Below are 23,765 nucleotides of genomic sequence, written 5' to 3'. Positions count from 1 at the left end.
GCCATATCCAAAGCACAGAGTACTACACACGCACAGAAAAACAACATTACAGACCAGCACATTTAACAAGCTGGCATTTGTGTGTGTGAGGCAGGGGAGTGGGGGGTGCATGCATGCCTACACGCACCGGTGTGCATCGACAATTTGTGCTTTAAATACGTTTTTGTTAAGTTGGTATTGCACATGCACACCCTTGCAATTTTAACAATATTGTGCGAGCGGTGACCACATGACATGGTAAAGCCTAATATAGCTAGGAGTAACAAGATTTGCTATACAATGCACAAGTGTAGAAAGCACACTCGTGTGCAATGTACCGTCTGCCACGCTGTTTGTTTAGAGGTGCATGCACCGTGTCAGCGTTATCTGCACTCTGATGTATCTAAAATGCCAATGGGAAGCTGATCGTCGTATTGCTGATCTCATTGCTTCTCACTGATATTGGAAACTGCGGTGCCCTGGGGTCAACACTTTCATGATGTTATTAAAAAAATTTCAAGGGCGTACTTGTCTTTACAGTAATTTCATTGTTTTGTCAATGTTCCTCAGACTACCATATAAGATAAGCATAACTAATAACCTATCAGCAGATAACCTATTTCGTAAAACCATAATTCTTCTCTGAATTTGTATATGCTTGCTACTATATAATTTTTTCGTTACCGTTCTAAAATTGTTATAATGTACCCCTGCTGCTATTTTAAGTTATTGTCTTGCTGTGTGTTTGCACCAGTTACTTCGTACTTGTACTTTCTTTTTTTTTTTTTCGTTTTGCCTTGCTGTTTATATTGTAATGTATTCTTTATGTATCGCCTCTCCCCTTTGTAATGCCCTCAGGTCCTGAGGGTACAATAAAAAAATAAGTAAATTACCCATTAAATGTTCTTTTACACATACTACAGGATTCTGTTGAAAACAGAGTTAGAAGACTCCTTGATGCCTTGAGTGGCAAGGGTGAAGCTGGCTACAATGTGTTCATCGATGCCTTGGAACGAGACAATGCCTATGTGTGGATTGCACAGAAGCTTCGAATGGAGCACAGTGCCATTAGGCAGGAGAATGTCGAGGTGCACAAGGTGAGGTCGCCACCTCTTTGAGGACAATTGGATCAATTTTTTTATTTAAAAATTGTAGTGCTACACCGTCCTGTCATGTACCTTTCTTCTTGTCCTCGTCTAATGTAGCGCTACAATTTTTAAATAAGAATGTATCACCAACTAGCCCCGCAACGTGTTTTATTGGATCAATTTTCATCGGTGGTACAATTTGCATCGGTGGTAGTCTACAGGATGCGCAAAGGTGTCACATCTAGTGAACCATTTTTAGTTAAACAAATGTGGTTTTGGCATGCAAAGTCACATAACTCAATCTTTTTTCTGGTTGATAATTTGTGTTAATTGGGATAAAACAGGATGTTATCACATTCATTCTGGTTGCTTACAGAACTCTTAAAACTTCCATTGCAGAACACCTGGGTTCTGCGCTGGGTTTTTCAGAGCCCAGTTTGAGGTGCTCTGATCTAACAGTACATGACGCAATACAGTCGATCCCGGATATATCCAACTCGAAGGGGATCGTGAAATAGTTCGATATATCGATAATTCGAAATACGAAATATGCTTATTTAAGGCTTTAGTTAAAGCACTGCAGGCCTCGACACAGTTTTCTGAAATCGTAAAAAGCGCGAACATGACAACTGCTCACATATGCTAAAGAACAAAGCGAGAACTTCTTCTGCAAGTTAGCGCACTTTATTTCGCATGAACGAAGTCCGTCAACTTGTCTTGCTTCTTGCGCGTCGTGAATTCATCAAGTCATCGTCAATATTATATAAGCTGTCCAAATGAGTAAATTCAGCACCTTCCGCCACAATAGCGGTGATCGACGCTGAACGCTGATGGGAGCTCTGTAGCGCCGTAAAGGGTTTAGCGGTGGCAGCGGCGGCTGGCATCTTCAAACCGCACGGGTCCATTTCCGCAGCACCGGCAACGTCAGCTATGATCTCGGCATCGATGCAGTCAGAAACAGCTACGTCGTTATCTGCACTGATGAAGTCACTCGCTGTGCTCCCGTCCGATACGGCGCCCGGAAACGCTAAGTCGCAAAATTCACTGATGCACCGTACGCCGTAGTTGGCGGTCATGACGCGCCCGAAGTCGTCACCTAGTACCAAGGCCCGTAAGGAAACAGTGCACGACGGTGCTTTACTTGACGTCGTTTCAAGCACCAGTCATCATTTTTATCGCTACGAGCGGGACAGTTTAGTTTGTCTCTCGAATAACGATTTATCAAGAACAAAGCACGAAGTACACGCTGCACAAAGGAACATTTCTCCACCGTTGACATGTTGGTGATACCGATGGCACTTGTGGCTTTGCAGAAGGCAGCCGCTACTTTGGCGAAAAATGCGAAAAAAAGCGTAGCCTCTGAGATCAGCATTTTAAAACCGAAAACACAAAATACGTCACGAGGTTGCGGATCTCGAAGGCCATGCTTTGCGGGCCCGCATGCCATCGTGCGCGAAGAGACAAGGAAGGGAATGCAAACATTACAACAAGACTGCGAAGTCACTTCGAATTCTCATTTTGGTGCCCTCGGCAATCAGCCTCTTTGAAAAACACTAGCCCATGCGTTAAAACCTGCGTACCGCGCGTCAAATATACCAGTGAACTGACAAGCGCTGCGCAACGAACTAGAGCAACGCAATTTCGTCACCTGCGCGTGACGAGGGATTGGAACTTATGAGAACGCGGCCGAAAAATGATCAATGGTTAGGAAAAATGCACTTTCTGGGCTTCGGCGCGGGGCAGCGTTCGATATAGCGGATGTTTCGCTGTGCGGGAGTTCGACATACGTGCACACCAACCCCATACTTTTGCATGGGAAATTCAAGGGGATTTCTCAACTGATCGATATAGCCAATAATTCGATATATCCGAGTTCGATATAACCGAGATCGACTGTAACATGCAATGTGGCACAGCATTACATCTGAGGCAAACATTGAAAGCCATGAACTGAAAGTGGCGATTTCGCACCACTGTTAAAGCAAATTTTTATCCTAAGCAGGCAATTCATGTGACAACGAATTCTTGGACACTGGCAGTGTTGCTGTGACAATTTCATGTGGCAATTGGGTGCACACTTGAAGAAAAAGTGAGTTCTCTGACATTCTTGTGCTTACTTTCTCATTCTTGACAGGCACTTCAGAATGGTGGAGTGCCGTTTCGCCCCGTGCATCTGGTGAAGCGAGGAGGGACTGTGCTGAAGATCAGAGAAGCATTGTGGTCTCTGTCCCACAGTGATCACCGTACCAATGGATCTGTGCTTCTGCATGGCATGATAGGCTGTGGCAAGTCGATCCTGGCCGCAGAGGCTTTGAGGGACTATAAGCTGCTGCGGGAATGCTTCCCGGATGGAGTCCACTGGATACAAATGGGCAAACTGCGTGAGCCGAGCGACGTGCTGCACAAGATGCATCTTCAGCTCGACCGCCTGAACTACGACTCGCACAAGGACGTTGGCACTGTCGAAATGGCGACCTGTCGGCTGAAGCGTTGGAGTCTGAAATACCCCAGAGTGAGTAGCAAATATGTGCATCTGCAAATCTTGCAGAAAGATGAAATGGTGCACTGGCATGTTGAGAAAAGCATAAAGATCGTCATCGCGAAATATCAGCATGCACAGAAGACAAGGACACAGTTTTAGGGGACAAATGAGCGCTTAAAGTGACACTAAAAAGCAAAACGATTTTTCTCGCATTAGTAGAGTACGCTTCCACGATACTAAAAACACCACGCTTGCTGCGAGAAGACCCTTAATAAGCGAGAAAACGCGCAAAAAGAAAATACAGGTGGCGATGACACCTTGGAATTCCCGCACCATTTGCCGTGACGTCACATATTTTTGACGGCGCCTGCTTGGGCCTACGTAGTTCCTAATCGGTTAAATCAAAGTGCATTGTCCTCTGAGGGGGCCAGAGACTTGACATAACGAGTTTGTAGAAATTTCGTCAAGCCAGCGGCGCCAAAATACGTTAAATGCTCTTTGAAATCTTTTACGTCACGCATTACAAAGTTCGGCGCGAAATTTAAAAATGAGACTTTGAACTTTGTTTTCTCCTCTAAATAATAAACCTATGGTGGCGAAATAAACTACACAAGAGTTCTCCGAGCACACTTTATCAATCTAAACTAATTCATTGTTTCTCTTTAGTGTCCCTTTAAAGGGGGACATGGCACTTGAAAAAAAATTTATTTATAGATCAACTTTGATGAATCTTCCTGTGTTTATGTATATTTGTGCACTAATTTCAAATATACAGTTATTTTTCTAGTTTGATGTGTAGTTTTTAAAATAAATATTTCATGTGCCTTTTGGGGAGCAAGATTTTTTCTAAACCGAGTTATGTAGTTGCAAAGTAAATCGGCGTATCACGATAATCTGGAATCTGAAGTGTGTGCAGTGCAGCAAAAATGGATGTTCTAAATCCATTAGAACAGAAGTTATGGTATGTTGAACACTCACAGATGAAATTCCAGCTTGAAATTGACTCACTCGCGAATGTTCAACGTACCATAATTTTTGTTCAAATGGGTTTTTGTTGCACTGCACGCAGTTTCGATTCCGGATTATTGTAATATGCTGACTTGCTTTGTAACGCACTCAGTTTAGAAATAATCTTGCTTCCCAAAAGGCACATGAAATATTTTGTATTTTAAAAACTACACATTATATACTGGAAAAATAATTGCAAATTTGAAATCAGCACACAAATATACCTAAAGTCACCAAGGTTCATCGAAATCGATCAAGAAATAAAGAAAAAATCTTAAGCGCAGTCTCTCCCTTAAAGGGACACTAAAGGCAAATATTAAGTCGACGTTGATTGTTGAAATAGTGTTCCAGAAACCTCGTAGTGCTTGTTTTGTGCCAAGGAAATGCTTATTTTGAAAGAAAATGGCATTTTAGTGGTCTGCACCCCTTCAAATCACCCGCCTGAACGGGCCTTCTGACGTAGCAGTTGTCGTGCCCAATGTTGCGCGCCTTTACTGCCCGGCCGCCGATGCTACTGTTTCTTGCGCAACAGCGGCCATCAACCTTGCCAAGGCGCAGCCACGGGCCACTCCAATACTGTATAGTTCACTGTAACAGAGCTTAGCTTGACAAGCAGCAGAAGTAGTGTATCAACCGTGCGAAAATAGCAAGAGCCAAGCACATGCAACAGTACGCAATACTGAAACTACTACTGAGACGCGACCACGTGAGCGAAGCGCGGCCTGGCTAAAACAGAACTTTTGAACCACTCACGCCGTTCCCCATGGTAACACCAAGAGGTTTTTTTTTCCATGAATGAAACAGAAACGAACAAGCAGCATTTTATCAGGTCTTGTGATGCACGGAAGGTTCTTTTTTTATCGCAACTAGTTTGATTACTACTGGTTAATTGTACTCTGAACTCTTGACGTCATTGGGATCATTTCCAAAATGTCCCACTCGTGGCGCATATCATGTCCTACATTTACCCTAATTTCTCTATTAGTAGAGCACTGCTCTTGATAATACTACTGACGTTTTGGATGTTCTCACACATTGACCTTTCACTCTGACATAAATTATTTGCCTTTAGCGTCCCTTTAACTCTGTGCTAAAGAATGGGATAGAAAATGTAAGAAAATAAAAAATTTTTGTATATGATGAAAATTTTGTCGCATTGCAGACGAAAATTTTGTTACTGTGGGCCACAGTGCCATCTTGTTTGCACGTTTATGTTTTGCAGCTTATTGAGCGTATTACTGTAATAAAGGGCAATACAGTCCCCGACCATTTATTACTCTACGGGAACTGCTGAAAAGTCCAAATAATCGAGAGTACGAAAAAGAGGATTCACCAGAAAAAAAGTGCCTTTATTGTAGGCATGTGCGAATAGCAAATTTTAGGTTCGAAGCGAATTCGAAGCGAATAGTGATTTTGGTCGAATAATTTCGAATTGAATTCGAATAGCATATATCACATATTATAAAGCAAAATGAGCATATTTGTCATGACTCAGCCAACCGGCACGTTTTAAAATTGTAACGCATTTGCAAATGTCATTCTTTTTAGTTCAAAGGAAGTGGAAGCAACCTTGAATAGTAGTAGCAGGATTTGACTTTCGGTAGAATGCAGGTGATAACCTGTAAAATATGTGACGTTTTAAAATTTACTATACTTGAAGCATATAAGCTGGTATAACAAGCTTTTAAACTTAAAAAATGATGAATCGATGTGAGGGTAATCTGTTCATTTAACCTTGAAAGGGGGCTTCGCGGCAGTGCGGATTCTTTCTGGAAAGGTGCATTCACGGCATAGCACTCCTCCACTGCAGTGAAACCACCTTTACAGGGGCATTACATGCGGACTAATGTACACCTATTCGTTCATTTCGAATACTTCGAAATTTCCAATAATTTAAATTCGAATCGAAGCGAATTCGAATACTGTAATATTCGTTCGAATATTCGAAGAGCTCGAATATTTGCACAAGCCTACTTTATTGGCCTAGTAGCCGCAAAAGCTTATCAATACACGTCTGCACACGAGCACGCTGAAGTACGACCAAATCGGCCAGTATTTCAGCCGGTGTTTGGTCGTTGCTGTAGCTTGTCAGTAGCACTGTTACGGCCTGTGCTATATCCACTTTTGATAACCGTGGTGTGGGCGGCGCATCATTGGAGTCACTGTCCATCTGCGCTGGTTTGAGAACCTGACAGACGATCTCGTCATCGTCCAACTTGACGAAAGTTCCCGAGTAACATCGGATTGAAATTGGCTGCTTCCACCTGGCGAATAATCGCTGCGTTTTTCGCCATTGTCAGTGTCTTGTAGTTGCCGCTTTTCTCCATTAGTACCGACAGTGCAGATGGAACAGGTGCCGTTGGAGTCATTTCAGATCAGGCCTCGCACGTCAAGGAACAAACAAGAGAGAGAGACCCAGAGCGTGAGGCACAGATCAGGCCTAGCCGCAGAAACAGCTGGCAATGCAAACCCTCAAACTCAAAAGAGAACGACGCCTGGCTAGTTCGTGCTGCAGCGCTCGTGGTGTACTACTTCTCTCTTTGAGTCGTACGTGCGGTACAGCCGGTCATTCTCAAACACCAACTGTGCTGACTCAGAGCGCAGCTTGGCTTGGCCTGAGATTTGGCCGTAGCAGCCATTCAGTGGATACTCGGCTGGCTAGAGCTGAAAGGCAACCATTATACGTAGCCAACATAGCCTTTGAGATCGGCAATTGTAGCTTCTACATGGATTTTTACACTGGCTTGACCTCAAGCCATAGCCAGTGCAAACTTTCAGTGCTGGCAATCTAGCAAAAATATATTGTAAACATCGCTGACAGCTTGTCATGGCATTCGACGATGCACTCGATCAGCCAGCCGTAGTCCAAGAAATTGAACGGTGCACTGTGAGGTGTCCGAATTTTCGGTCGTGAGTTTATATTACTTCAATGGGGCGAAGTAATGGGGCGAGTGGCAGTGCTGCAAAGGTGTTCGAATAAACGAGCATGTCCGATTTTTAGCTTCGAAATGAATGGTCGGCGACTGTGATTGATACTATTACGATATAGTGGTTATAACAAAGCAAATTCAGCTTCACTTTCATTATAATAAGGTTTTACTGTACATAGTGATGGCAACAACAGATTGCATGATGAAATTGGCAGAGTTGCATTTTAACTTTTGCTGATTTTTTTTCTTTGTAGGATCTCTTACTGGTGCTTCACGTTCTATCTGTATTTAGGTATATATGCACTTGCTGTTTTGGTATTTATGATTTTTATACCAAAGTGTACCATTTGGGATCAGGAATGCTTGTTAGCTCTTATCAGTAAAACCTCGTTAATTAAAGCTGTTATTTCAAAATTCCACTTAATTCAAAGGATTTCTGCGGTCCCGCATTTTGCAATGTAAATTTGAGTGGATAATTTGAAGCGGCGGTCAGGATCAGCCCGGTTAATTCAAGAACTTTGGGTGCCATGTGCCAATTCCCGATCCCAATTTCGCTGCAAATTCACAGAAACAACAACCCTTAGGAGCTACTATTCAATGCAATGTAGCAATACTAATGAGTGATAGGTGAAGCTAGAGCACCGCACGGGCTCGGGCCTACCCGAAAACCCGTGCCCAGCCGGGCCGGGCAAAGTAGTTTTCACGGCAGGCCTGGGCCAGGCTCGGGCCTGGAGCTCCGGGTTTTGGGTCGGGCCCGGGTTTAAGGTGGCGGGCTCAGGTCGAGCCGGGTTTGGAGCTTCCTCAATTCTTAAAAGGACAATAAAGTGAAACACTGAATCGGTTTAGACTGATAAAGCGTACTCTGAGAACTCGAATATCATTCATTTCACCATCATAAGTTTATCAATAGAGGAGGAAATCAAGGGCAAAGTTCCATTTTTAATTCTTGTGCTGAAATCTCCGCACGTGAGGTCACGGATTTCAAACTTTATTTGTCGTATTTTGGGAACATTGGTTCTACGAAATTTCCTTAAATAGGTATGTTAAGTTTGTGGCCCCCTCAGACGTTAGTGTACTTCATTTTTACTGATTAGGAACTACGCAGGCCCCACTAGACGCTGTCAGAATCTATGACGTCACGGCGTTTGCTGCGCGAATTTTAAGGTGCCGTCGCTGCCCGCATTTGCTTTTTGCGCGTTTTCTAGCTTACCGAAAGTCTTGTCGCGGTGAGCGTGACGATTTTGGAATTGTAAAAGAGTAATAAAGAGTAATTTACTGATAAGATAAAAATCATTTTTCTCTTTCGTGTCCCTTAAAGTTTGTTCCACATACGTTGTGCATACATATATGTTTTACATTTTATCTTGGAAACAAAATGCTTTTTTTTTTATGTCGGGCAAGCTGTTTGGAGGAGTTTTATGAAGCGCAACTACTGAACCTCTTTTGCTTCTTGCAATGTAGCTACTTTATATATCTGAAACGAGCGAGCTAAAAGTAAGTAGACCAGGCGCTTAAAGCATTAACATCTCGCTATACTGTGGTTTGTTTGCATTTCTTATTATTTTATATCGCAGATGTTATTTTGTAGTACGAGTAATAGATGTAATATAATAAATTTATACCAAGAGCCAAATGTCAGCTTACGTTGCCATTTCAAAGAAGACCTTTCCTATATCTCATAGATGTGTCATTACTGAAGGGTATTTGTCGGCAGGATTCCAACAACATATTGATACCTATCTCCGAAATGACTAAAATCTGGACGCCGATTCTGAATTATAGTCTTGTGTCACGGTTATGAATCAGCACATGGCCGCATGGGGTGCCTCACGAGAAAAGTGCTTTAAAACTGTCATGCCTGTGTAGCTTAAGAACGTCCTTTTAAACAAAATAAAAGAGAATGGGTAGAACACAGTCATGTGCAGGCCGCGGGCCGCGTGTTTGAGACCCCTGCGCTATATAGTGCGAGAACTGCATGATGATACTGCCGCAACAGCATTGGAATGTGCAGGAATAGCATAGGTCCATTAAATAAGGTGTGGGGCAAAGTATATTCGCTTGAGGAAATATCTGGCTTGAAAAAAGACCATTACGTATTCCGTGCCGTGTGATGTCCCTTTACCTCGAACCACATGCATCCAATAAGTAAGCGACAAGAAGCTTATCCACGCCTTTATTACCAAACTTGGATGAACCCCAAAAATAGCTTCATATCGCTTAGTCCACTTGTCCTACCCGCGTAGTCCATTGTCAACCTTCTGCCAGTACAACATTGTTAGGAAGGCACACACCATTACAGTATGGAAGAAAAAAAAAAGAGAGCACGGTGCAAACCATGCATAAGCTACACTGTTGAAAACTGCTAGGGGAAGCCCTCAAAGAGGAGTTTTATAGATAAAATTGAAGAGTGGGACCGCGTTCGAGAACGAGAGAAATGAAGAGATGAGCTGGACAGCTATGTTCATTCTGCAGAGGTCCCCAAAGACGTCCTAAATTTGATCCAGTGGTGGAAGTTAAGAACAACTGCCGACGCCTTCGCAATTTGAAAGACAGATGTGCGCCCCTTCGGCTAGTGCAAGCAGTGCGAGGAATTTTAGCGCAGTAGGATATGTTATGCAACAGCACATGGCGTACTTAAAGCCGGAGTCTCTTGATAATTTAATTTTTTGCACATTGACATGTGAAGAAATAAACTATGAAATATGCCACAAAAAGCTTATAGACTGTATATAGTAGCAGTGGTGGGATATATGAAAAGAATGCTATGACGAATAGTTTTTTTTTGTCCCTTCAGCTGCTTATACGTATTTCCAAAAATACACGTGGTGCACGCACTTTGTTATAATTTCTTTCTAAATTAGTGTATATACAGAGTAATATATTTGGCTTTCTTCCTCTATTTCTCTTGCTGTGGCAAAGTGTTACTATGCTGAAGGTATGCGCTACATATATAGAAGGGTGCACCATTGGTCTTTCTCGTTAGAGCATGTTTAAATTTCAATAGACAGCACAAGAAAAACAAAGTGAAGATTGTGCTCTGTTCTCTGTCTTCGCTATTCTTATTGCTCTCCCTATCGAAGCTGAACTACTGCAAATCACTATCCTTGCTACAGTATCTGCTACAAAACGCTTTTGATGATACCCATTCTATTTGCCACAACAATAAGTACAGTATACCACTGCTGAGCGAACATTCATCGTACCCAGTACGTCCGCGCAATTGTTTCCACCATGAGCACCTTTTTACAAGCAATTACTGTTGGTTAAGGTATAATTGTTAGCAAAGCATGCGCTAACAAAGGCTTGACATTTGCCACTTCAAGCACCATGCTGTTGATTCCATGTTTGGGCAACACCACCTAGATTACTGGTTCGAGTCCGATGGCCATGTGGGCGAAATTTTTTCTCGGGTTCAGGCCGGGCCCGGGCCTCACTTTTGAGTGAGCAGGCTGGGTTTGGGTGGGTAAACTTGAACAAGCTGAGAATCACTGCCCGTGCAGTGCTCTAGGTGAAGCATCCCAGCCTCGCTGCTGCCAGCAAAAAAAAAAAAGAAAAAAAAAACCCAGCGGTCTTGTGGTTAGTTAAAATGTGTGCCTGCAGAAAAGAAAAGACGTGCTTCACTGCAACACAGTGGTGACACGCGTGAAGCATGTCGCATGCTTCTTGCAACGTCAGTGCATCATGATTTACCCATTCTTTTTGGGAAAAAAAAAATAAATAAAGGACAGTCTGACGGAATTCACGATGTATGCAAACCTTCGATTGGCGATTGTTCCAGCAATTTGTGCACTTACACTGCTGGCGGAGTTTTTGCCTGCAGTGCCTACTTCGAAAATCGAGTTTGAAAACTTCCATGATCATGTTTTCCAGCCAGAACACATCGCAAATTTCGTCACACTGTCTATTATTAAATTGTTTATTTTACCAGAAAGAATGGGTGAATAGTCGCATCATGAGGCGCTGACGCTGCGAAGAACAGGGGACATGCTTCCCGCATCTTACCACTGTGTTGCAGTGAAGCACATCTTCTTTTCCGCAGGTGCACATTTCAGTTGACCACAAGACCTTTTCTCCTTTTTTGCACTGGCAGTAGCGAGGCCTACTGTTTCCCCAGGCTTGCGGAAAAATTGGGACCGGGTATTGCTAGAAAACATAGCCCTTGGAGCCACAAACTAGCAGGCACAGCAACGACCACCTCTGATTACTTTCAGTAATTCAGTGTTCTTTGCATCCCGCTTTTTATATGTTTCGTTAATTTGAAAACCTGCTTAATTCGAAGATTTTTCAGTCCCAGCGACTTTGAATTAATGCGGTTTTACTGTACTTGTTCTGCCGCAGCATTTGTTGCAGTCTCAGCTGTTTGTGAATGTTTGGTTTACTTCATGTTTCTTTGTAGGCCTTGCTGGTGCTCGACGATGTGTGGTCCCCTCAAGTTGTGGAGGCATTTTCTGTAGGCGTCCCTCTGCTGGTGACTACACGCGACGACTCTGTTGTGAATGACATACACATGTACAAGCACTCCATTCAAATCGACGAAGGGCTCACCCTTGACGAAACTCGGCAACTTTTTGCAAGCATCCTGAAAATGCCTGAGCAAGAGCTGCCTCTAGAGGTTGAGGAGATATGGGCTACCCACCGAGGTACGGCACATACTTTGTCAGCTGCTGTGCTTACCTTGCGATAACCATATTTACTTGTATAATGATTGCACATTAGGATACCTCGGGCACTCATTGAAAAATCCCAGATTGCTAAGATTTTACTTTGTTGATAAAATTGTGCAAAACATGCGAAGTTCATCGAAAACAGGGAGTGAGTTATAGGTGGATTTAGCAATACCTTAGCATCATATTCGGGATTTTTTCTGTACCAGCTTTTCGCATCTTTCTCTGTGCCCAGGGCTGCCCCTCTTGATGGCCAATATTGCAGCTGTGCTGCGTCCCAATGCTAGGCAGCCCGAGAAATGGAGGCCGTACATTGAAGATGCACGTGGGAAGGGTCGAGTGAGGCATGGTTCAGGCAGCAGCTACGATGCAGCTTTGGAGCTCATCGTCAATAGCCTAGACTCTGAACAGCTCGGATACTTCGAAAGCTTTGCTCTCTTTCTTGAAGACGTTGACATCCCCAGTTTGGTGAGTGGTTACTGTGCTCCCTCCAGTTTACATGCCGTTTGAAATCTGAGGCTGCGAGACAATGCTCCTGTGCCTCTGCTTGGTTGTGTGAAAACTTCTTCAATGCTTTCTTGACTGCCACCACTGGAAAGCTAGTGCCTTGCTCCAATTTCAGTTTCTTTTGATGTGGTGTTCGAGCTTAAAAAATGGTTGCACCATCTGCAGGTGTTTGAGGTGCTGTGGGACATGGATGCCGCCAATGTCGAGCACGCCATGCATGGCTTAGTGCAGAAGTCGCTCGTGCGCATGGAGCCTGTACACAACTCCTACACCTATGGGATCCACGATCTCTACCTCAACTTTCTCAAGAGGAGGGCAACCTCACTAAAGGTTGGTAGGACTTGTTGATTTTTCTTATTAGTAGTATAGACCTTATGTGAGGTGCATATATTTCATTGATTAGGTTCGGCCGAACATAGATGTTCTATTGGACAGTATGCTATTCATTATTCACTCTTGCTGAAATTTTGGTATTTGAAGTAACCAAAACAAATCAATATACACATTTTTCTGTTTATAACAAACATGAAAAGGTGATTTAACAGCAGTATGACTCATGCTGCCTTGAAGCTACGCCATAACTTGAAGTTTACATATCACCCGAACCTCAAGTTTTTCAGTGTGAAAGCACTTCTATTCATCTTATCGATATCACGTGGATGTCTGGAAAGAACACAAGGCTTCAGCTGGCGCATGGCAATGCTCCAGCAAAACGTTGCAAGGCCAATACAGAATCTGCACAGCTAGATTTGAGTAAACATCAATGCAACGAGAATGCTAGTGTTGATTTAGCGGTACATGCTAGAGGAATGCATTAACATTATGTTGGGATGTGTGGCACCAACGGTGTCGAGCATCTCGAGGCTAAACAAAAGTTATGAACGATGCGGCATGTGATGGCTCGGGCCTCGCACCTTGATGCCATATGCATGAGATGGCAAATCATCAGTGTACCACAATTACCTACTTCCATGCTAGCACACTGTAAAAGAAATACTCATTTGTCTGACTCAGTGTACTTTAATCATAGAGTTTTATTTATTTATTTATTTATTTATTTATTTATTTATTTATTTATTTATTTATTTATTTATTCAAGTACCGTAAGGGCCCATTAAGGGGCATTACATAGGGGGGGGACATAAAAACAGAACAATTTTTACAGAGAAACTATCATTGCAGATTAATACAGTGCTATGGTACAGTAATTTGTAAAACATAGTAACAAGGCAAACACTATAACAAGAGTAAACAACGAACGAAGCAAGATTGTTACTGAAAGTTACAGGAGTTCAAGTATGTAAGCAATGCTGAATTAAACAAAGAAGGCTCAGTTATTGTGGCAGTTCTGGAAGGTAAGTCATTCCATTCTTTTATTGACAGAGTTAAAGGGGAATTCTTGTATTTTTCCATCCGGGCGAAAATAGGGTTTACTTTGTAAGTATGATTGGTGTGACTAGAAGTATGACATGGCGGTAAAATGTGCGACCGGGCAAATGATGTATTACTATGATACAGGGTGTGGAAAAAAGATAATCTGGATAATTTCCTGCGCACAGCAAGCAGCGGCATTTGCAGCGTTTCTTTCAAAGATGAAACGCTTTGAAATGGCTAGTATGATGATAAGATGAATCGTGCTGCTTTATTCTGAACGGCTTCCAGAAGATTAGTAAGGGTTATTTGATGGGGATGCCAAATGATTGATGCATATTCCAGTGAAGGGTGCACCAGGAAATTTTATGCTTGAAGCCTGGTGTCGCTGTCGGCCAGATATAAGCGTCGTTTCAGAAAGCCAAGCTTCTTTTGAGCTTTAGATGTAATGTATTCTACATGGTCAGTCCATGTTAGATTAGAATTTATAAAGACTCCGAGGTATTTAACTGAAGTAACAGAGTCTACTATGTTATCGTTTAGTATGTAGATATTAGATTGTGACTTAAAGACAGAATTGAACGTCACATGTTTGGTCTTTTCTATATTAGTTTGCATTTGCCATTTGCTGCACCACTGTGTTAGCTTATCAAGGTCAGATTGTAGAGTTATGACGTCGTTAGGGCCAGCTCTTTCTCTGTAAATAACGCAATCGTCTGTGAAAAGGTAAACTGTGGAATTAATATTTAATGCTGTGCCATTCATACGTATTAAAAATAAAAGCGGACCTATTACACTACCTTGAGGGACACCTGACTTGACGGGCGTTGGACTGGATATGTTATCATTTAATTTAACTACCTGAGAACGGTTTGTTAGAAATTCTTCAAGCGATCGTGCCGTTTCGCTATCAAGTTTGAGATTACGTATTTTTAGTGTTAGTCGTTTGTGAGGTACACGGTCAAAGGCCTTTGAAAAATTGATAAAGATTCCATCAACAGAGTAAGACAGGTGCAGTGAGGTGTGAAGGTCTCTTAGCAATTCGTAAAGCTGCGTTTGGCACGAGAGCTTCGGACGGAAACCGTGCTGGTTGTTTACAAGCAAATTATTTCGATTGAGATGCGCCATTATATGTGTGTAGATTATGTGCTCAAGCAGTTTGCAGCTAATAGAGGTTAGAGATATAGGGCGGTAGTTCTTGAAGACAGTGTTATCACCAGTCTTAGGTATGGGCAGAACATGAGCTATTTTCCAGTGTTCTGGTATACCCCCAGAGTCAAGTGACTGTTAGAATATTAAAGAAAGTACAGTTTCTGAGAAGTGACTGGGGAATTTTAAAAGTTTAGCACTGATGCCATCAGGGCCTGGACTGGTCTTGAATGGCAAGCGGTCAATGGCATGTTTTACACCGTTAGTGCTTGTAATGGTCGACGAAAAGCTAAACGAGATGGTTGGCTTCGGGAGGATCAGAGAGCTATTAATATGATCTTGATCTGTGTATACCCCGGCAAAATACTTAGTAAATTGCTCGGCACACTCATCTAGTGTCAGCACGTTGCCGTCGGTACCTAACATAGATAGTACCAACTGATCTTGTTTAGGATTTATTACATTCCAAAACTTTTTTGGATCTGTTTTTAACAGGTTGGGCAAAGTGCAGTAAAAATATCGGTTTTTTGCTTTGACAATTATTTTTTCTGTTTGTTTCGAGATTTCTTTGTATTTTTGCCAGTCTTCTGGCTCATTTGACTGACTTGCTTTTCGATACGCCCTTTTCTTCCGGTTTATGCACATCTTTACATCGCGAGTGAACCAGGGATCACTTATATGTGAGCTTATAGTGAGTCTAGGCACACATGAATCTTCTATATGTTTAAGGTTATTGCGAAATATGCACCTGTTACGGCTTGCGAAGCTTGACTGAAAAATCAACTAAAAAGCGTTGTAACATGCAATTCATTTTTTCTGTATCTACCTGCGCATAGTTGAGTATTTGTTTTGTTATTTTTCTTTTGTCACTGCGTGGTAGAGGGAACGAACAGTGCACACCTCTGTGATCACTTATCCCTTCTAGGATCAGGATTGTTCGTTAAAGGGGTCATGAAGCACCCCTTGGGCTTGTTGAAAAAGCACATCCTGCGGAAAGCTGACACGGCTATGAACTGCTCAGCCAAATATTGCAGTCGTCATAAAGGCTACAAGCGGAACACGAAGTTGCTGTTTTCTCAGGCGCCCTCTTTTCAAACAGAGGCCGGTTCTCACTCTCGTCGGTGGGCGGGGCGTCTGCCGGTTGACGTCATGATCTGCATCGCCGCGTCGAAAAAGACATAGCATCCTCATTGGCCGATAGCCGATGTAAATCGAGAGCGGCGTTCGGATCAGATGCACTTCTTGCCACGGGGTGCCGCCACTTGCCGGCGACGCACTCCTCAGTACACGGTAGCCGCACTCGCGCATGCGAATCACAGCGGGAGAGCGATCGTGTTTCATGACGCGGGCTGACGTAACTTTCTTCCCCCGTGCCATCTCTCCCTGTGTAGCTTCCAGTGCACTCGTCAGCGCGAGAAAAGAGAGAAAGCGCTGAAAGCGTGCGCCAAACCTCCGTAACTCGCTCATTCTTGGCGTATTCGAGAAATTTTTGCAGCAGTCGTTTCGGGAGGCAGTAAACTCTGATACTGAGGTCATCAGATCATTACTAGGAAAAGTGGTTCATGACCCCTTTAAGATGAGGTCTAATGTATGATTACCGCGAGTGGGTTCATGCACTACTTGGGTGAGGTGATGATAGTGAAGGCACTGAAGAAAATGCAGGTGCTCCGCGCGATTACTTTGAGTGTTGACTGATAACGTCCTCCAGTCTATGCCTGGGTAGTTAAAATCACCGCACAGGATTAAGAAACATCAAGGAAACTTCTTCATGATTTGTTCAGTAGAGTCATTGAAGAGATCAGTGAATTCAGATCAGCTGTCTGGTGGCCAGTAACAGACACCAATGATGCAATGAACATGGCAAAAATGAAGATATCCAGGTTAATTTGAAAGGCAATTCAGTTTCTATAAGCGACGGCTGAAACTGCTGTTTTACTGCTGTGAGCACTCCTCCTCCTCTAGACCCATTCCTATCCCGACGAAACAGCACAAAATTCGGAGGGAACATCAATTCGCTTTCGGCGATGTCGTCTGAAAGCCAAGTTTCAGTTCCGACAAGAATATCGGTTGAACACATGTGCATGATAGTTTTTAAGACGTCAAGTTTATGAAATATACTGTGGAAATTCGCCAAGAGCAAGCAAATTGGAGCTGGTGCAGCAGCTTTCTTTTCTTGTTTTTCATGATGTCATTTCGCGGTCAGCTCTGGTCGGGCATCGATACGAATGACACGATTCGAGCCTGAATCATAGCGATAAATGCCACTTCCCATGTGTAGTTTGTTGTACTGCACAGTAAACCGCTCATTTACTCTGCGGTGCTCCTTGGCGAAATCGCGCAGCATTTTCCTTTCATGTGCTACCTTAGGAGAGAAATCCTCGTCTAACCAGACTTTGGGTGATTTGAGGTCTTTTAACTTGGATGCGTTGTTCAGAACTTCTGTTTTGGATTTGAAGTTTAGAAATTTAACAATGATCGGTCGATGTTTATCAGCATGACGCTGGCCGAGGCAGTGAGCTCTTTCTATGTCATGCGCTTGAATACCAAGATGGGTATCTAAAAATTCCTTAACAGTGTGCTCAGATTCTGCATATCCCTCGTGCTCAGTTTTAGAGAGGCCTTTAATAATCAAATTGTTCCTTCGCATGCGGTTATTCATGTCTTCTACTACGTCTATCAGTTCATTGTTTTACGTATGTTTACCTTACATTCCTGAACATTTTCGGTTACGGCGTCAAAGCCGTTCTTCAATCCCAATACATTGGTCAAACTTTGTTCAATAGATGACACAATAACACCTAGAGGGAAATCTGGTGCTACCGTCTATGTGAATTTCTTAAAGGGGTACTGACACAAAATTTCGCGGCCGAGATAGCCTGCTGGATCGATTCCCATGTACGTGCGTGTACCATTTGCAAAATATCGACAGCGAATAAAGCTTGGAAGGTATTTTATATGAATTTTGAAGTTCGCGAGCGCGATCCAGCGTTATAGGCCGCACCTAGTGCATTGACACCCTCGGAGGTGACCCGAGGTGACCCCCCTACTTCCCCTACGTAACCGTTGCAGCCGGTACAAGTTATGATGACGTCGTAGCCGCCATTCCTGTCTTGACGCGCTTCCCGACGAATCGCTCCTCGCCAGCGGGTCAAACCTGAAGTGATTCGCCACGTCGAAAATTTCTTCCATCCCCGCCGCAAGAAAATCGTCGCCATCAGACGACGATGAGCCCGACGACGACAGACCGCGCGGAAATGCGTCACTGTTCTGTGTGCTCACGTGACCGAGCGTTTCACTCGCTAGGTGGTGATAGTTGCACCCGGCGGCTTGTCGTTTTTGGAGCTCTGTCAAACCGAAACTGAGGCTGTGTCGGTAATGAGGAGCTTATAATTAATTACCTGTCGCGCGCTGCAGCAAACGATGTGCCGTGTTATGACTAACAGGCCCCCAGCAACACATTGCAGCAAAAAAACGCGGGGCGAAAATTTTTGTGTCAGGACTCCTTTAAGGGGCGCCGTTGGCGCTATGGGAATGACTGTATATGTGTCTGCGAGGCTTGTGTTGGCTGGTGTTGAGCGAGGCTTCGGCTAAAAAGCGGATACGACTGCGCAAATAAAGCTTCTTTAAAACAAAACTCAAAACTTTTATAAATGGATTTCATGCACACGTATTATATTCTAGAATAAAGTCCACCCACCTGTACGGCATAACCAAACAACAAAAGAAAGAAACGGACGACAAACAGTCGCAGATGAACGCTGGCTTTGTCGTCTGCCTTCCAAGTTTAGCGGCCGTGCGTTACTTTTTACGCTTCGTAACATTGTACATAAACGCATATAGGTTTCCTTAAATAAAAGTAGTTTCTGTGCAATGATTAAAAAGAAGTAGCTTCCTACATGCACTTTCAGTGCAAAATCAACCATTTTGACGCAAGGAACGTGTTGAAGCCAGACAAGTCTTCAAGGTGTCTGGGCTCTTCGAGAACGATACCAATTCGAGCCAAGTCTGAAGCTCGCATATCCCAGCATTCTCATGCGCGCAACAGCTCGCAGCACCAGTTTTTCCTCTAGGTAATTGGAAGAAACTCTTATGATTTTAATAGATTTTCAGAGCGAGTCAAACAGACTCTGTTATCTTAAAAAGGAGGCTGACAGGTTGGTGATTTGGCCTTTGCTGTGCCTGGTTTTCTTCTTCCACCAGGACCTCCACCGGCAGTTTGCAGAAAAGTTGCTAAAGCGCTGGGAGCCTTGGAAAATGCCTTGTGCCCGTGGCTACTTCTATTGGTACCTGGGCTACCATTTGGATGAGGCTGGAATGCATGAAGAGTTTCGGGACATCTTCCTTGACCTGCGCTTTGTCGACAGCAAAGTACGGTGCAACTGTCCTAGTGACCTGGTGACTGACTTGCACCGCTATAAGCACCACTTCCTTTGTGACCTACAGGCATGATTGCTTTTCTTTTGTCTCACTCACTACATTACTGTATTTTCTCGCATATAACCCGCCCCTGCATATACAGTCAAATCTCGATACAACGAATCTCAAGGGACCACTAAAAATCATTCGTTATTTTGAAAAGTCGTTTTAGTGAAAAAATAAAAAATTTGTGCAAAAATCATAAATGCAACCAAATTAGTCGCCTACCTGTGCTGGGTATACATCCGCGATCGTGTTATTCTCTCATAAACGCCAAAGAAACAAATGCACAATGTTACGGAACGAGTGCACATTTATTTGAGGAAGAGCGTGATCTTTGTCTGATGGGTGCAGTTCAACTGCTGCAAGACAAACTCTTCAGAGTGCGCACCCTTCGTATGCACTTTGAAGCATCAGCTTTAGATACCAGTTCTTCGCGTTGGTTCGCGGGCGCTGTTTCAACGTCGTCTTTGCTCTCGTCGTCCTCATCGCCATTTCCTTATCACGACAAATGGTATGTATTTATTGGTGGTCAGTTCAACCGACGTGCATACTTCACCGTCGCACTGTGCCTAGTTTTCAAACGTTAGTGAAGCATGCACAGGTAATCTTCGGTAATCTTCGGTGACTTCATCCCAAAGGTCACTCGTTTCGCATTTTACACTGTCGCCGCATTCCTTTTGTGCTGCTTCAAGAGCTCATCGTGAACGTACAACCATCAAGCTAAAGGCGAGAAAACAGCCATGTAAGAAGCATGCAGGCGGAGCTGCCCAACAAATCAGTCGAGGCGAAGCCTGGCTCGGAAAACAAGTACATACAATGGTGATGGCGATAGGGCTGTCGCGCATTTGAATGAGGCAGGCGCATAGAGAAATACGCGGGCGTTCCGATGTTGATGATAGTGGCACGTACGGAGCTGGGCATTGTTTCCTCTGCCGTGAGTAAACTTAAATTCGCTCTTATTTTGAAGTGTTGTGGATATACAAGGGCGATAAAATTTGATACGTTATTCTGAAACATTTTGGTATACTGAAATTCGTAGTAGTGAAATATTTTTACATTAAACTAATGGACATTTGGAGGGGGATTTTCGAAATAGTCGTTAATCTGATGTTCGCTGTAACGAGATTTGACTGTAACCCGCACCCTTAACTTTAACTCTACAAAAGGAAGAAAAATGCATATAACCCCTGCCAGGACCGTAGCCAAGAGGGGGTGGCCCCTAGGGGCCCAGCCCCCCCCACCCCCAATTTTGGTGAAGTAGGTGTTTTTACCAAAAATAATGAAAATAGGTGTTTTTCTCAAATAGTCAAGGTTTTCAGCAAGTGCCCCCCCCCCCCGCCGAAAAAAATTCCTGGCTACGGGCCTGACCCCTGCATATAACCCACACACCCACTTTTTAAGCACATTTTCTGTTTTTTGGCACACAATGCCATGTTTTGTAACATTATTTGGCTAGTCAGAAGTCAACACAACGTACATGTACAAAAAAGGAAAACATAGCTAACCAACTATTCTGTCTGCACTGTGCTCAGTGTTTTTTCTTGCTTTATTTGCACGTGTTTCAATTGTGTTTTACCTATGCCACAATATAAATAGTGTTGCGCGACTGAGTCAATTAAGTATTTACTTCTTGCTCTAGCGGCTGCAAAAAAAGAGCCCGTATTTCTGCGTAATTAGATGAAGTAGAACTTTGTGCACTCTGCGTTTCTGTTTGCATGAACACGCGTAGTGGCTATAGAAATGCGTGGCATCAGGTCCTTTTTACCGCTAACCGGCCTCTGCAGACGTTACTTCATGCTTTGCGGTATCACAAGGATTTCCAAATCTGCAACACTTTGCCGAGACAGTGTTGCTAAAATTCTGCATTCACACCTCGACATTTAGCACTTTTTCTTTACATTTAGGATGACACCATATGCTCTATGTGATGTGCTTGGGCGACAAAGTGGTACCCACATTGAAATGACTTTGGCAAATGGACGGTACGATGGTTAGACCTAGCGCCATACCGACACGTGCATGCGCTCAGTTATTAGAGTGCATACAAGTCTCGTAAGGCGAAATGCTTATGTATATCATGTAGGCATACGTACAAGCATTCGGTACTGTGCTAGCACAACGGAATAAGCTGTAATCTGAGGACGTGAATGACGTACACACACATGCGAACATGGTGTGGCTAGTGTGGCTAGCAGACAATGCAAGGAGCCATCCACACCACTGGGCTTCGCCCACTCGCCTGCTAGGTGCCGACTCTGCTCGATCTCGCAGCCAATAGCTTGTGAACAATCCCTATAACTCTCCTCATACTTGACAGATTCTAAAAATGTTTGCAGCAGTCTATTCGTGAGGCAATGAACTTCTGTAATAAAGTCATTCGATGATTACTTGGAAAGGTGTTGCAGGGCCTCTCTTAACTGGTTATTGCTGTTATGCAGCATACAGTCATTGCACTGGGCAGAATGAAAAACTGCAGCTGTATGTCACATGCCCAGGTTGAGCAAGAAAGGCTGGACATGCTGCGGTTCTTGCAGCCTAATGTCCATTTGCTTTCTGATCGGGACACGGATGTCATCCAGCTGGCATTGAGTCAACCACGGAGCTCCAGTGTACATCGGAAGGCACTGGGCATTGCTATGAACCATGCTGCTGAAAAAGACCACCAGACTCCCTACTTCATGTGGACGTAAGGCTCAGTGGATGGAGTGGCTTTGATGCTGCCTTATACTGTTTGTGTGCATGTTTGGGTTGTGCAGTAAAGATGATACTGTATTTGTTACTTGCCCGCGGTAAATAAAAGTGGGATTTTTATTTATGTTGCGGACACAGCAGTTGTCACACCTCAAGTTGTCAACTTCAATGTGTTAAGCTTTCTAGCGAGCTTGCGCATCCTTAAACCTGTCACATTAAAAAGCCCATGTCACAGAAAATGCAGTGTCAGTGTAAGCAGCATTGGTTGTGAGCGAAAAATTAGCGTAGTTCGTGAGCAAAAAAAGCATGATGGATCCAAAGAATAAAAAATTTGGCAGACCCCACACCTTGTGGGAATCTGTTTCATGCGAAGCAGTCAGCAAGTAGTTCCATGCTGCATTTTTTTCCTTTGTGTCAAGCGTTGTAAGGAGGATCGATGTGTTTTTTAAGTGTAGTAGTATGCAGTTACGTGCACATCGTGGGCTTACCAGGCACGTGACGACACTCGCGTTTAAAGGGTAACTTAAGGTGTGACGCAACGCCAGCCCACACGTTGAGTGCATGTGTCAGTATTAGCGAAACAAAGGGCACTTTACGGTGCGATGATGTGAATATCATATGCAGTAACTTTCGTTAGTTTATTCCTGCGGGGTCGAGCAACGCTTGAATATAGCTTGCTGAATCATAGGAACAGAAGTGAAATTCATGAAGGTGGCTTGGTGGGCTAGTTGATACTGCATCATGAAAGGTTACAGCGCTATGTCTTGTGTGTTCTTCCTTCGTTCCCGTCTGTGTGCGCTGTAACCTTTCATGACAAATGAAATGTTTATTAGACTGCTTTAAAAGCCGAGCCAACACTCGAACCACAGAGGCTAACCTGACATGACGCCTGCATCATAGGAGTATGTATGTAGCGCTTATTGCTTTGTTATAAAATTAGATAGCCAGCACCACAACCGCAATTGAAGTTGCACCGACATTATGCTTGCATAGGGTGTTTTTCCAAAGCAGTTTCAACACCTGGCATGGCTCTATGGTAGAATACCTGACTGCCCCGCAGAATGCATGGGTTCAATTCCTGATGCTGATACTGATTTTCATTCTTTGCATTGGTAGGGCCAATGCTGCCAATGTTGGCTTCATTAACGCTCTCGCATTTAAATTGCCAATGTCTGCTCTGCCTGTTCCTGGGTAGATATAAACTGTCACTCACCTGTGGCGCATACTCGTACACCACGGCCAGTGGTAAACGGGTATGTGCCACACGTGTCTAGAGGAAAGGGTTTGACGACGTACGCGACAGGATTTTCACGCTATTCATGTGATGACCAGACAGTCATATTCGTCAAGTCCTCTTACCTTCCCATGCTAATTTTGGTCTACACCAAGTTAAGGAGGCGATCATGAGAGCACCCAGACGTAGGCGGCTGGTTGGCTGGCTGGCTGGCTGGCTGGCTCGATAGATAGATTAATAGAT

At 43.7% G+C, this 23,765-nt stretch overlaps 1 protein-coding gene across 2 annotated transcripts in view; it reads left to right on the top strand.

Moving 5' to 3' along the window:
- The window catches only part of LOC119382899 (apoptotic protease-activating factor 1), a 119,203-nt gene that overhangs the window by 3,983 nt on the left and 91,455 nt on the right, over positions 1-23,765 (top strand). For both annotated transcript variants that reach the window (XM_037650797.2, XM_049412339.1), the window contains exons 3-9: positions 903-1,076; positions 3,202-3,579; positions 11,884-12,127; positions 12,387-12,619; positions 12,824-12,988; positions 19,379-19,621; positions 22,093-22,283. In XM_037650797.2, the coding sequence (XP_037506725.1) occupies positions 903-1,076; positions 3,202-3,579; positions 11,884-12,127; positions 12,387-12,619; positions 12,824-12,988; positions 19,379-19,621; positions 22,093-22,283 (1,628 nt within the window). The remainder of the gene's footprint in view (positions 1-902; positions 1,077-3,201; positions 3,580-11,883; positions 12,128-12,386; positions 12,620-12,823; positions 12,989-19,378; positions 19,622-22,092; positions 22,284-23,765) is intronic.

The sequence above is a fragment of the Rhipicephalus sanguineus genome, chromosome 2 (assembly GCF_013339695.2).
Source record: "Rhipicephalus sanguineus isolate Rsan-2018 chromosome 2, BIME_Rsan_1.4, whole genome shotgun sequence".
NCBI classification, from domain to species: domain Eukaryota; kingdom Metazoa; phylum Arthropoda; class Arachnida; order Ixodida; family Ixodidae; genus Rhipicephalus; species Rhipicephalus sanguineus.
The sequence above is the reverse complement of the archived record's forward strand: the minus strand, read 5'-3'. Positions and strand labels throughout refer to the sequence as shown.